We start from the raw sequence: 15578 nt of genomic DNA on the forward strand, positions 1-15578 counted from the left end.
TTAAATAAACATGCGTAGTTTTATCAACAACTGTAAACAAATCTAATGTTTAGTTTCGGTCAACCATTTATGTAATTAATATGGAAAAATTTGCATCAAGATTACTTTTTTTTATTATTTTTATGATTGCAGTGGTTTTTGAATCGTTATCTCTGATCTTTTTCGGAAATAAATGTGTGTTTCAGATAGTAAGGTTTTTTTGATGTTTAAAGCCAAATTTGTTAACAAAACATTTTTGTTTATGATGAAAAGTGAGCAAAATCCATCTTTTATTCAGTATATCTATCATTAGACCTACACCATGCATCAAAACATCAAATATCGGTTATATTTGATATAAAAATAACAGTTTGCCTATAGTGGACCCGGGTCCACAATCGGATTATGGACCCGGGTCCACTATAGGAAAAGGGGGTCCATAACAGGCAAAAAAATTTTTTTTTTCAGATGACTATTTTTCTGCTCAAAAACAAGTAACTGATGAAACAAATAGTCAAAATTGTTCAAAAGACTTCAGATTTAATTGTTTTGTACAAAAGGTTATGAAAAAGTGCTTAAAATATTGAAAATTTGTAAAAAATGTGCTTCGGCTCTACTAGGGGGTCCACTAATGGTTAAAATACCCTATATCATTTTGAATAAAAAAACGTTACTTAATCCACCAGAAGGTGGTTGCTGCCTTCCTCCTGAAAGCTTTGGCTAACGCTTACTTAGTAAAGACACTATACATCTGAGTGCTGCCATCTATGATTAATTTTTATTATTCATTTGAAAGCACTGCAGTGTTTGTATGCGTGCACGACTTGCACTGAGTGGAAAGTTCCGACAGCTATCCGCCGGAGCTTTCAAATTATGTAAATAATGACCCTTTTTAGTATCAACCAAAACAGGTTTTCTAACATAACTTTTGAAGTACTGCACCAAACCGGATGAAATTAAAAAAAGACTTAAAGGACCTGAAGGCGAATCTAAAAACATAGATCCGGAGAAAATCGGTCGGGCCAGTTCCGAGAAAAGTGAGTGAGAAAAAAAATTCTACGTCCATCCACACGCACAGACATTTGCTCAGAATTTGATTCTGAGCCGATATGTATACGTAAAGGTATATCTAGAAGGCTTATTTAAAAAGTTCAATTTTTGAGTGATTTTATAGCCTTGCCTCAGTGAGGTGAGGAAGGCAAATACAAGGAAATATCACTGACTCAAAAAATAAATGAAATATACGGATAACGACAAGAGTAGAGATTTGTAAGTCCATTTTAGTATATTTTCATTAGATGAGATAGAATCATTTTATCTATCTACATTTTCTACACTAACAATTGCACAATTTTTTTTTCATAAGGGTTGTGATACCTGTTAAATTGTGCAACGATTCAAGATTTCGTTGTGATCATGCGAATTTGTCGCATGTGTCGCATTTTGTTTAATTTCAATGCCTCACCTTTCGTCCTTTACAGATCCTTTAAACTCGATTTTAATCATGAGTTAGTCTAAATTAAAAATATTAATTTTGAAATATATATCTTATCTCAGAAAATTTCAATAAAATATGCATTATTGCCTCTCCTTCAAAAAGATAAAAAATACATATTTACAGATACAAAATTAATAAAATGACAACACACAAATATACATGTTCCAAGATTGTTTTCAATTTTTAGATAACTTAAGAATGTATCTGGAGGTTTTTTTTTAAAAGTCCAATAAACAAATTTCCAGTTTTTGCTTTTTGGGTGTTTTGAAAAAGCCTTGAGTCAGGGTTAGAGGGTGACGATTCTCGAGATTTTGAATTTCCCGGGAATCGAGAATTGAATTTGGCAATTTCCCGGGAATTCCCGGGACCCGGGAGTTTTTTTTAACTGCCAATAGTGCCAATTATTTAAAAAGGAAAAGTCATAAATTTATTTCTTTTCAATAAATTCAGTTACAATTAATTCATACTTATTAAAAGAAACGTTTATTTAAGTAGCCTCATTACTTCAAGGAACTATTTCAACCTTTACATTTTTTTTCTTAATCTGCAAATACAAGATCGTTTTTTGAGCTTTTTGGGACACAACATTGTAGTTTAAAGTGTTTACGAGTCTTAATTCGCACACAGTGATTTTTCAAAAGTTGTTGCATGCACTTGTTATTATATTTTTGTGAAGTAAAAAATTGTGAATATAAAATTCCCAGTATCGCAATAAGATACATAACAACTCAAAACAACAATTTGAAGTTGATTTTTTCTTGTTTAAGGTCAACTGAAAATACTCATTGAAGAAATATTTACAATTATCAGGAAAACCCGGATGTTCACAATTGGCGGACCTTAACAAAGATTGAGCAATCTTTACAAATTGCCAGAGTTTTTTTTTCCAAAATATATTCTAATATTGAGGTTGATGTGAAACACAAAATGACTTATTGACATCAAAAATGAAATTGCTATGCTTGAGAGAGGATATGGAAATTGAACATTTTGAAAAGAGTTTTCCCTGTAACAAATAAGAAAACAAAAATAAAAAAAAACTTTATATTTCATTTTTGGGATGTAACTACTAAGTATGCTTTAGGTTAATTTTGGGGTTCACATTTTTTGGGTTTCTCTCAATTATAGTTATTGGAACGTACGACATGTTAACAGCCAATGTTCTAAACCATTTCGAATTTATCAAATGTTTTTCTGATTAGTCGTCTCATAGATGACGAAACACGAAAAGAAATTATCGTGTGTCAACTATGTGGGACATTCTCCGATACCTACTGTGTCGGTTAATGGAAGACCCCTAAAAAGCTAGTTCAATCAAATATTACACTTAGAATGAATGGCCCTTAGCTTCTTCACCTCCTTTCCCCTTAACTGCCAGCGCCCTGTCTGGATCTATCCACCATGTGACAAAAGGTTTGAAAAAACTGTTGTCGCGATCTTCAATTCTGTCTTTCCTCTTTCTGTCCTAGGTAAGTTTAATATTTCTCGCCGCTGATTGCCAATATAAGCAAATAATTATGATTAGTTTATAACATTTTGCTTCGATTATTATAATCTAATCTAATCTAATCTAATCTAATCTAACACAAACGCAGCCAGTCCGATGAAAGCATGCAGGAAAGTCTTGTGATAAGATTACGCCCCAAGCACTTTTCTTGTCATTATTAATAAATGCAGTACATCCGAGAACACCCGAAAATGTATTACAAAAATCAAAGCGGCAATCCCTACTGCGTTGTGTTTACTGCAGAGAGGATTCTGAGAACGGATCACATTTCACAGAATCTACAGGGGAGGAAGGATGCGTGGACATACCGTACCAAACGCTCTGATTTATGATTGCAATGGTGTTGTGTAGGGTGTGTCAAGTATGGTGTTATATAAAATACGTAATACAAATATAATATATAATAAAATAAAATGTAATTGGAAAGTCCTCACCAAGTTCCTTGATAATGCTACTCTTCCAATTTGAGTCGTTCCTCTCTAAAGACTCAGAGATAAAGCGACATTCGCAGCACTACCTTGCGTCACCGGAAAATCAGCACAACAGCAACAACCTTCGATCACAATTCACAATTTCTCACGTTTTTCCGTTTCGTATACACCGTCGTCCTTCCTATACAAAACCCTAACAACGCAATAACACAAAAACGCTTTTTAAATCTCCAACTGCATTAAAAATTTCCACTGTGCCTTAAAAACATCGACACAAACAAAAGAAAGCTTCAAGGTGCGTGGTCTACCTTTCACAAACTGGTTCTTATACTTTAAACAGCACTTCGTCTAAATCACCCAACTCTGAATAAAAAAATGCCTCACTCAAAACCACAAAATATCTGAACTGTCGATAAGGCCCACAAATCAAACAGAACCGCAAAATTCAACTCTAACATTTTGCTTCGATTATTATAAGTATAAAATTTCCCGGGACTCTCGACCAAATTTCCCGGGAATCGAGAGGTCCAAAAATGGTCGATTTCCCGGGAATTCCCGCTCGTCACCCTCTAATCAGGGTATTGAGATTGATTGACCCATCACTAGGCTAAATTTCCAAATTTGAGCTCATTCTGACCACGTTAACCCCTCCCTCTAATCGCTTAAAGTTTGTATGGGAAAAATCGTCATATTGTATGGAGAAGGCAACTGTTTCAGGGTTTCACCTGTAGAAGGCGCAATAGTCATATCAATTCTCAGATGTAGAACCTTCATTAATTTTGAACTCTTTTCCGAGGACACCATATTTTTTGGATTTTTTTTTTCGAAAAGTTATTAGCTTCTGAAAAGGATCGTTTTTGCGGAGATGGCTCTAAGGGGCTATTTTTCGGCAAAAAAAACCTAAAAATATGGTGTCTTCGGAAAAAATGTTCAACATTTTATGAAGGTTCTACATCTGAGAATTGAGAAAGAAAAGATTGGACGAATTTGGCGCCTTCCACAGGTAAACAACTGAAATGGTTGCTTATCTCCATACATTTTGACGATTTTTCCCATACAAACTTCAAGCGATTAGAGGAAGGGGTTCCCGTGGTCAGAGCGAGCTCAAATTTGAAATTTAGTCTAATGATGGGTCAACCTATGATTTCAGCGGGTAGCCCCGAGAAAGCCCGGATTTGGACGACTCTAATGGACACTACTATCTTCAATACAAATTTTGGCTGATTTTAGCGTGACGTAATTTATGGATGAAGCCTTACGATGATTCTGGGAAAATCAAGTTGGGTTTCAATCATTTTTGCAATTCCGGAAAATGTGTCTTAATTTTTTCATTGAAACATTTTTTTCTTCGTTTGAATGTTATTTGCCGACCTGATAAGTTTCAACTTCCATAGAGGATTTGCAGCAAAGCTAAAATACACATGTCGCCACCTATGAACAAATAGCGTAAACCTATGTTTTTTTTGAAAAAATGTGTTTTTTCCATCATAATCAAAATTTTTATAAAACTTATGCCGGATTCGGATGAGAAAAATTATTTCCAACAATTTGGTGTACAACTTTCCAATATTTGTTTGATTTTTCTATGAGAAAACTGTAAATTTAGAAAAGGATAGTAATTTGGGCTATTTGGCAAGAAAGTCTGTCAAAAATCAATAAAAATTGTTGAATATACGTTAACACATCTGTTATCAATTATATATCTGTTTATTTCATTGATATATACGGGGAAACTAATTTTTTCGTGTTCCAAAACCTGTTTTTTAAAGAAAAAGGTCACAATTTTTTGCGCGCCCAAAAAATGATGTTCATTATTTTAAAGCAAAAAAAATTTTCTCGTCTTTTGCAACCAGTTTCATGAAGATTGATGCAGGGAATCATAAGAAATAATCGATTTTGTTCTTTAATCGGCAGAAAGGCATACGATTTTAGGCAAGTAACCTCATTTTGGCGCCACCTACATTTGAAACGCAGTCGCGCTGCAAAACCTCAATAACAGTATCAAATAGTAAAAATTTTCGATACAAGCACTCAAATGGATGCCAAAATAGTAGTTTTTGCAATCCCGCTGTGAAACTGTCAACTTTTCCTGTCCTTCTGGAGAAATGAAACGGCCTACTTTGAACTACCAAAAATAACAGAACTTTTCAGCACTGAAATGGGTGCTGAAAAGTTGAACTTTTCAACACTAGTATCGAAAAGTACCATTTTTCAATATTTTTTTTTTGTTGTGAGCGGGGAATTCACTAAACACATGGATGTTTGCCATAAAATTCCATTCATTAAGCGGTTTTCGGAATTGCAAAAAATGTTGTAAGCAATTCGTTGCAAAACACGATTTTTTCAGCACTCGTCATATTTATCCAACTCGGTAAACCTCGTTGGATAATTGTACTTGAATTGTACGACTCGTGCTGAAAAAATCTTCATTTTGCAACTGGTTGCATAAACTACTATTTTCGAAAGTTTGTTTTCGTAAAATCGTGATAACTCGAGATGGTTATTAGCAAACCCCTTATGTTTATATATCATTTTTTTGTAAACATCTTTGTAGAACATCAAGGGAGAACACTCTAAAAAATAACCCGGCAGAGTTAGAAAATCACGAAATTTCAAAATGAAAAAAAATGATATGTTCCAAAAATGTTAACAGTAAAGATACGGAAATGGCAGAGTTTTTAAAAACTTTTTAGTGTTTTTCGAGGAAAAATACGTTTTTTCCGGAATTTTGAGTAATCCATCAAATCTGGATGCCCGATTACATAAAAGTCCCTTTGACACCAAATTGCCATCTTACCACCTTATCAGGCTGCAAATAATTGAAAAAAAAACATGAATTGAAAAGAAACTAAAAACGAAACCTAAATGTCGACGCCTGTAAATCTAGTAATATTCTCTTTTTGGAACTTGTTGCATAAACTACTATGTTGCAACTCGAATGGCTTACTTTTCTTCATAAAAACTAAATCGAAAAGTAATAGTTTTCAAAAAAGGGCTGAAAATGATTACTTTTCAATATTGTTTTAATTTTAACGATGAATTGATTAAATATATGGGCGATTGAAATCCCATTCAATTGTCGTTTTTTAAATTGAAACAAGATGATGCAACTCGTTGCAACACTTAATTTTTCCGGTACCCATCGTATTTATCTAACTCGGTCAACCTCTTTGGTTAAATTTACGACTCATGTCGTACTTTTTGCACCTTGTTGCATAAACTACTATTTCAGTACTTTTTAGGATTAAACGTAGCCCGTTTCGTAATTCTAGAAAGACAGAAAAAGTAAGTAATTTCGCAACGGAATGGTAATTTTCACACCTTCTGTAAACTGTTATTTGAGTGAAAGGGATACACTATTTTTTATAACATTTTTGTGCAATTTTGAAATGTGAAATTCCATATATAGTTTAAGACCTATAAAAACTCTCATGCTTCATAAAAACTGCAAGTTCCATCATTGCTCATTGTTCCGCATCGCTGAGAAAGCACTAAAAACACGTTCAATATGAAATCCAATTGACTGAACCTGTTCCGTTCAACAGGCCGGTTTATTGCGAAATTGCCGATCGGTTTTTCTCTGTTTTTCCATCCTCGATTGAAAATGCAACAGCTGAATTCACAACTGACTGCGTTTTTCTCTCCCTTTTTCCCAGATACCATCCTTCTGGCACGGCAGTGTGTTACCCGTGCCGGCTGGGGTTTCCGGTGCCGGCGGGTGTCCGTCCTCTAGAGTCCTTCCGCATGACACCTCGTTCCCGGCCTCGTGACAGAAGCGCCAGTTGTTGCATCGGAAGAAAAACTAGCTGGCAGGGGTGGTCGAGGTGGTGCCAGGTGGGCTATGCATGTCCGCGGCGGGTCGCAATGGCAGAGCCGTCGAAAAACGTCCCTGGGGCCGCTGCGGCGTGCCCATCCGGCTTCCGGTGCGACCTGGAACGTGCAGGTTGTGCGCGGCAAGATGACATCCCGGTGCCTGTGGCACGCCTGCCGGGCCCTCGTCCTCGGCATCGTGCTGATGATGGTCGGTGGCGGAATGGCCACCGTTGGTGAGTGTGCTTTATTCTTTCTTAGATACATTTATTCATAGAAATGGACGTTTACGTTTATAAGCACAAACTCTCGTCAAAAAGTCCAAAGTCCACTTCACCTAACCAACAAATATCCACACTAATGGTAGCTTAAGGGCTAAGTGAAAGACCGAGCTCCGATTTTTGTCGTTTTGTGCTTGCTACATATCGCTCTCCCCGCGCGCTGCTCTCTCTCTCTATTCTCTCTCGCCGTCTGCACCGTGCTGCCAGCATGGCGTTAGGCATATTTTTGTGCCGCATGAACGTGATACCAATAATTATGCCGTTGATTCCATATTACTTCGGATGTAAAATCTTCAATTATTATTTCAAGAACATTGTGAAGATTTTTGTATTCCAGTACTATAAATTATTACAAAAATATTTAAATACTTCAAAAATCGTGCATTGTTCGAGAACTTGATTTTAATAGCAATGACCCCAAAGTTTTTGTTTGCATAATGTTTCATCAAGCGTTGGAAACATATTTCAAAAGCAATCTGAAGAGTTTTGTATTCAAATACTACAAAATATTACAAAATACGTAAAATACAGTAAAATTCAAACATTGTTCTAGAATTCAACTGTTATCGTGACGGCCCCCACAGTTTCTAATGGCAAAATGATTCCTCAAGTGTTAGATACATATTTCTGAAATAATCTGAAGAGTTTTGTATTCAAGTACTACAACATTTTACAAAAATACGTAAATACAGTAAAAAACGTACATTGTTCAAGAACCTGATTTTTATAGCAATGATTCCCAATGTTTTTGTTTGCATTATGTTCCATCAAGCGTTGGAAACATATTTCAAAAGCAATCTGAAGAGTTTTGTATTCAAATACTACAAAATATTACAAAATACGTAAAATACAGTAAAATTCAAACATTGTTCTAGAATTCAACTCTTATCGTGACGGCCCCAACAGTTTCTAGTGGCAATATGTTTCCTCAAGTATTAGATACATATTTCTGAAATAATCTGAAGAATTTTGTATTCAAGTACTACAACATTTTACAAAAATACGTAAATACAGTTAAAAATGTACATTGTTCGAGAACCTGATTTTTATAGTGATGACCCTCAATGTTTTTGTATGAAAAATATTTTCTCAAGTGTTAGAAACATATTTGTAAAATAATGTGAAGAGTTTTGTATTCAAGCACTACAAAATTTTACAAAAATAAATAAATTGTTCGCTCCTCACATTGTCTTGACGTTCTCGATTGCGAGATTCCTACTCGAAACTAGGTGTCAAAAGGCTTGGTTGTTGAGGCAATTGCAAACCGCTTTTTACACCTTAGCTTCCACCTACCCCGGAATTCGAACTTACAACCTTTGTATTATGAGTTCAACAGCCTACCAGCGACTCCATCGAGACGGGACCCACGGAGACGAATTCTACACCTGGACTGAGCTAACGACCTTACCTCCAAGTTAGACCGGGGCCAACATTTACTTCCCCGTCCAACGGAAGGCGTGACCGAGATGTCATCTGGGATCGAACCAAGGCCGACTGGGTGAGAGGCAACCACGCTTATCCCTACACCACGGTCTCGGCGAAATTTTACAAAAATACGTAAAAACAGTGAAAATCCTAAAGTACGTACTGTATGTGTGATTGATTTTTATAGCAATGACCCCCAAAGTTTTTGGTTGCCTAATGTTTCATCAAGTGTTGGAAACATATTTCAAAAGCAAACTGTTTTGTATTCAAATACTACAAAATATTACAAAAATACGTAAAATATAATAAAAATTAAACATTGTTCTAGAATTCGACTTTTAACGTGACGACCCCATAGCTTTTAGTTGCAAAATGTTTCACCAAGTATTAGATACATGTTTCTAAAAAAACTGATGAGTTTTTATTCAAGTGCTATAAATTATTACAAAACAGTGTTCTTGAACTCAATTTTTATCGCGATGATTTCCACATTTTTATTTGAGCATGTTTCTTCAAATGTTTGCAACATATTTCTAAAATAATCTGAATAGTTTTGTAATCAAGTACTACAAAATATTACAAAAATACGTAAATACAGTAAAAATCGTACATTGTTCGAAAACCTGATTTGTATGGCAATGACTCCAAAAGTTTTTGGATTCAAAATGTTTCCTCAAGTGTCAGAAACAAATTCCTAAAATAAATTGAAGAGTGTTGTAATCAAGTTCAACAAAATATTACAAAAAAAAAACGCAGAATAGAGTTAAAAATCAAAAATTGATCTCGAACTCGAATTTATCTTTATGAGCCCAACAGTTTTTGGTTGCAAAATGTTTCATCTAGTGTTGGAAACATATTTTTAAAACAATCTGAAGAGTTTTGTACTGAAATAATTTAAATTATAGCAAAAATACGTAAAATACATAAAAATCCGAAATTGTTCTAGTACTAACATTTTATCGCAATGATCTTTAATTGAAACATGTTTCTTCAAATTTGGGCATCATATTTAAAAAAATCTGAAGAGTTTTGATATCAAGTACTACAAAATATTACAAAAAATTACAAAAATATAACAAAATTCAAACATTGTGCAACAATTCGACTTTTATCGTGACGACCCCCAAAAAATCAATTGCAAAATGTTTCATCAAGTATTGGAAATATATTTCTGAAATTATGTGAAGAGTTTTGTATTCAAGTACTACAAATTATTAAAAATATGCGTAAATACAGAAAACAATCAAATATCATTCTACAATTCGACAATTCTAAACAACCCTACAATATGATGATCTCCACATTTTTTATTGTAGCTTATTTTTCAAATGTTTGCAACATATTTCTAAAATATTCTGAAAAGTGTTGTATTCAAGTAATACAAAATATGTACATTGTTCGAGAACCTGATTTTTAAAGCAATGACCGCCAATGTTTTTGATTGCAAAATGTTTCAACAAGTGTTGGAAACGCATTTTTAAAATAATCAAATAATAAAAAATATTACAAAAATACATAAAATACAACAAAAATCAAACATTTTCTAGAATTCATCTTTTATGGTGACGAACCCCACAGTTTTTAGTTGCAAAATGTGTCAGCAAGTATTAGATAAATATTCCTGAAAAAAACTGTGAGTTTTGTATTCGAGTACTATAACTTATTACAAAACATTGTTCTAGAACTCAATTTTTATCGCGATATTGAAGTACTATAAATTGTTCCAAAATACGAAAATACAGTAAAAGACCAAACATTGTTCAAGATCTCGATTTTTATCGTAATTAACTCCACAATTTTTGGTTGGAATATATTTTTTAAATGTTTGCAACGTATTTCCCAAGTAAAGATTTTTTTATTCTTTTCTATAAAGTTTAACTCACTGAGGTATAAACATATTTTTCAACTATTTATTATTGTGGGCTATATTAGAGATCAAAGATATATTTCGAACACCATATTAAGAAATATTTGATTTTTTTTCAAATTTCTCGATAATATCAGTGAAATATCGGGCAAATCTAAATAATGGCTGAAAATTTATAGTTGGCTTCCTTATCCCAAAAAGAGTTATTTTCTACGAAATCAGCCAATTTCGACCTTTTTTGTATTTTTTTATTTGGCTCAAACTTTGTGGAGACCTTCGCTATGACCAAAGATGCTATTTTGTGTCATTGGTTCTCCCATGCAAGACCCCATACAATTTTGGCTGCTGTCTGTACTAATATTTAAAAATCTGTAACTTTTGAGTGAATTTTCTGATCTTCGGCAAAGTTGTAGGTATTGTTGATGATTATTGAGAAAAAAATTGATACACGGAAAAAATCACCGATTTTTTTTCACAAAAATTAAATGTCCCAAAAAATTTATTTTTAGATTTTCGAGAATTGATATGTTTTAGGAGACAAAAACTGCAACTTTTGAGTCATAGAGAAGTATGGTTAAAAAAATTGCCGCCGAGTTATACACTTTTGGAAAATAGTGATTTTTAGAAAAAATCGAATTTTATACAAAAAAAATGACCTAATTCATTATGTAAAATTGAATTCGCAATCAAAAAGTACATCACAATTTTTTTATAAAGGGCTCCGTTTTCAATATAGCCACCGAAAGTTTGATTTTAGCGAAATATTTGAAGTTTCTCGATTTTTAAAAACAGTGATCATGAGTAAAAAGCAAAGCAATCCACTTTAACGACCCCCGGGTCTTTTGTGGGCTCTGTTGCAAGTTTCTACTCATTTCTAGGCGTCCGAAGGTTATGTGTGGTGAGTCACCCAAAACCTCTTTTACGCAAATGGACCGACGTTTTACTTCCCCATCCGATAGAAGACCAGAAGGATAAGGCGGGAATCGAACCCGCACCCCATAGCAACTTAGGGATCGGCAGCCGAAGCCGCTAACCAAACAACCCATCATTTTCGAATGTCGATATCTCAGCAACCAATTTTCCGATTTTCAATGTTAAAACATGAAACATTCGTGACATTTTCCGATCTATTCAAAAACATTGGCTGGCTCTTTTAAAACTTTAGTGTTGATTCAAAAAATTTAAAATATTTTTTTGCAATTGATCAAAAATTCAAGAATTTCGATTTTTCTAATTTTTTTCATGTGACCATGAAGTTGCGGTTTTTATCCCCTAAAATATATCAAAATTCTCTAAAATCAAAAAATATATAATTTGGGAAATTGAGTTTTTTACTGCCAATTTTTATTTTCCTTGTAACTATTTTTTCTTCAATAGTCCTCAACAACAACTACAACTTTGACGAAGACACAAAATCGATCTGAAAATTCACTCAAAAGTTACAGATTTTTGAATTTACGTACCGTTTCTGTATGGACGCTGCCAAAATTTTATGGAGACTTGTATGGGTGAACCAATGACACAAAATAGCATCTTTGGTCACAGGGAAAGTCCCCACAAAGTTTTGGCCAAATCAAAAAATTAAAATAAAATCCATTTCTGGTTTTGGTAGAGAATTTCTCAAAATCGAAATCATTTTGCATGAATTGTCCGTTCAAAATGGAATGTATATATTTGAAAATCCGTATCTTGGAAAGGATGTCGTTGTTTGTTGGTTTATTTGAGGTAATTTTAAATTTCCTGGTCATTTTCTGCCTATCTCGGTAGGAATTATTTAAATGATACAAAGTCTCGAGCAAAGTTGTAAGTTATGAAAAGAGAGTATAGTAAAATTGTAAAACCCAAAAATAAATACTAAACTTACATAAAATAATTATTTTTTGCAAAACAAAACATTCAACAAAAAAAATCGCTAATACTATGATATTTTGAAAACTAAGGATTGCAAAACATATGGGCAGGCGTAAAATGCATTTTAAAACACATTCTTCATTCAAATGTTATAACCATGGCTTGCAATTTATTTTTTTTTTCAATTTTTTTTATTTGTTTGTACCGACTTTGGCCAGAGTCGAGGGACAAAAACTTCAAAAAATATTTGCAACGGCTTAATAAGATACAAAATGCCTTTTTGGTCAAATTTTCGCAATGTTCAGTAAATACAAAAAAAAATGAAAATCACAACTTTATAATATCAGTCGATTTTGTAAAGAATTGCTCTTATACATAATCAAAATTATTGTACAACATAACAATACAACATTTACGAGTGTAAAACATTTTACTACGGTTCAAGGTTTATTTATTTTTCATTGCAGTGAGCCGCAAATTTTCGATACTTTTTCAGAACTATGACCTAAACCTTCTCAATAGAATACAGATCTTCCCAATAAAACTTACTAAAGCTACCTGAAACATTCCACCTTCATACTCCTTGATAAAGGAAGTCATTGATCTGGTTGATCTTCATCTCTGAATTCCGAAAAGTTAGCAGTTGTTCTAGAACTTCTCAACAGAGAGTTGGTAGATGTCCTAGAACTTCGCAATAGACCATAAATCTACCCAGTGTAGGTCACTGAAGCTACCTGAAGGTGTTCCAACTTCATAGTTATTGATATAAGCAGCCAGCCAGCAGTTCCGCCCGTGTGGATCAATCGGACCGCGCACTGGACTCACAATCAAGAGATCGCCGGTTCGAATCCCACGGCGGGCGCTCTAAAATTCTTTGTGTAAATATGGGTATTCGGCGCCATCGCTCCGTGCCATACTTTCATACACTTAGGAGCCCAGGGCGGCGAAGTCCTTGTAGATAAAAAGGAAGACACTAGTGGTTGGTACTAGCAATGGTGGCCGACAGCTATAAAGTCAACTTCGTTTTGATCAGGTTGGCCTTCATCTACCCACTGTAACTCACTGAAGCTACCTGAAGATGTTCCAACTTCATAGTTATTGATATAAGCAGCCATTGATCAGGTTGACCTTCATATCTGAACTCCGTAGAGTTGGTAGATGTCCTAGAGCTATTCAACAGACCATGGATCTACCCACTGTAACTCACTGAAGCTACCTGAAGATGTTCCAACTTCATAGTTATTGATATAAGCAGCCATTGATCAGGTTGACCTTCATATCTGAACTCCGTAGAGTTGGTAGATGTCCTAGATCTATTCAACAGACCATGGATCTACCCACTGTAACTCACTAAAGCTACCTGAAGATGATCCAACTTCATAGTTATTGATATAAGCAGCCATTGATAAGGTTGACCTTCATATCTGAACTCCGTAGAGTTGGAAGATGCCCTAGAGCTATTCAACAGACCATTGATCTACCCACTGTAACTCACTGAAGCTACCTGAAGATGTTCCAACTTCATAGTTATTGATATAAGCAGCCATTGATCAGGTTGACCTTCATATCTGAACTCCGTAGAGTTGGAAGATGTCCTAGAGCTATTCAACAGACCATGGATCTACCCACTGTAACTCACTGAAGCTACCTGAAGATGTTCCAACTTCATAGTCATTGATATAAGCAGCCATTGATCAGGTTGACCTTCATATCTGAACTCCGTAGAGTTGGTAGATGTCCTAGAGCTATTCAACAGACCATGGATCTACCCACTGTAACTCACTGAAGCTACCTGAAGATGTTCCAACTTCATAGTTATTGATATAAGCAGCCATTGATCAGGTTGACCTTCATATCTGAACTTCGTAGAGTTGGTAGATGTCCTAGAGCTATTCAACAGACCATGGATCTACCCACTGTAACTCACTGAAGCTACCTGAAGATGTTCCAACTTCATAGTTATTGATATAAGCAGCCATTGATCAGGTTGACCTTCATATCTGAACTCCGTAGAGTTGGTAGATGTCCTAGAACTTCTCAATAGACCATAAATCTACCTAGTGTAGCTCACTGAAGCTACCTGAAGATGATCCAACTTCATAGTTATTGATATAAGCAGCCATTGATCAGGTTGACCTTCATATCTGAACTCCGTAGAGTTGGTAGATGTCCTAGAACTTCTCAATAGACCATAAATCTACCTAGTGTAGCTCACTGAAGCTACCTGAAGATGTTCCAACTTCATAGTTATTGATATAAGCAGCCATTGATCAGGTTGACCTTCATATCTGAACTCCGTAGAGTTGGAAGATGTCCTAGAGCTATTCAACAGACCATGGATCTACCCACTGTAACTCACTGAAGCTACCTGAAGATGATCCAACTTCATAGTCATTGATATAAGCAGCCATTGATCAGGTTGACCTTCATATCTGAACTCCGTAGAGTTGGTAGATGTCCTAGAACTTCTCAATAGACCATAAATCTACCCAGTGTAGCTCACTGAAGCTATCCGAAGTTATTCTAACTTCATAGTCATTGATATAAGCAGCCATTGATCAGGTTGACCTTCATATCTGAACTCCGTAGAGTTGGTAGATGTCCTAGAGCTATTCAACAGACCGTATATATACCACCAACTCACTGTAACCTCAGAAAAAAAACCTACCTGATATTTCTAAATTCATAAAAAAATTATAAAGTTTTAAAAAGTCTTTGAAAAATATAAAGAAAATATTCTGGCACCACTGCAAACGAACTGTCAGCACGCGAGCTCGAGACAAAATGAGAGAGTAGAATTCTGCGCGAATTTGTTTATGTTTTCGATTTTTTTTGGGAAAAAGATAACCACTCAATTATTTTACAACTAAAGTATGGCTTTATATATATCAAATTGCAGGTAATTGTCTCGACTACAAACTGTCGAGCT

The 15578-nt window shown here is 34.7% G+C and overlaps 1 protein-coding gene across 6 annotated transcripts in view; it reads left to right on the forward strand.

Annotated features, from left to right (window-relative positions):
* The window catches only part of LOC6031304, an 84945-nt gene that overhangs the window by 18808 nt on the left and 50559 nt on the right, over positions 1-15578 (forward strand). For all 6 annotated transcript variants that reach the window (XM_038264147.1, XM_038264142.1, XM_038264148.1 and 3 more), the window contains one exon: positions 7072-7461. In XM_038264147.1, coding sequence (XP_038120075.1) covers positions 7257-7461 — 205 coding nt within the window. In that variant the 5' untranslated portion in view covers positions 7072-7256. The remainder of the gene's footprint in view (positions 1-7071; positions 7462-15578) is intronic.

Source organism: Culex quinquefasciatus, chromosome 3 (genome assembly GCF_015732765.1).
Source record: "Culex quinquefasciatus strain JHB chromosome 3, VPISU_Cqui_1.0_pri_paternal, whole genome shotgun sequence".
NCBI lineage: Eukaryota > Metazoa > Arthropoda > Insecta > Diptera > Culicidae > Culex > Culex quinquefasciatus.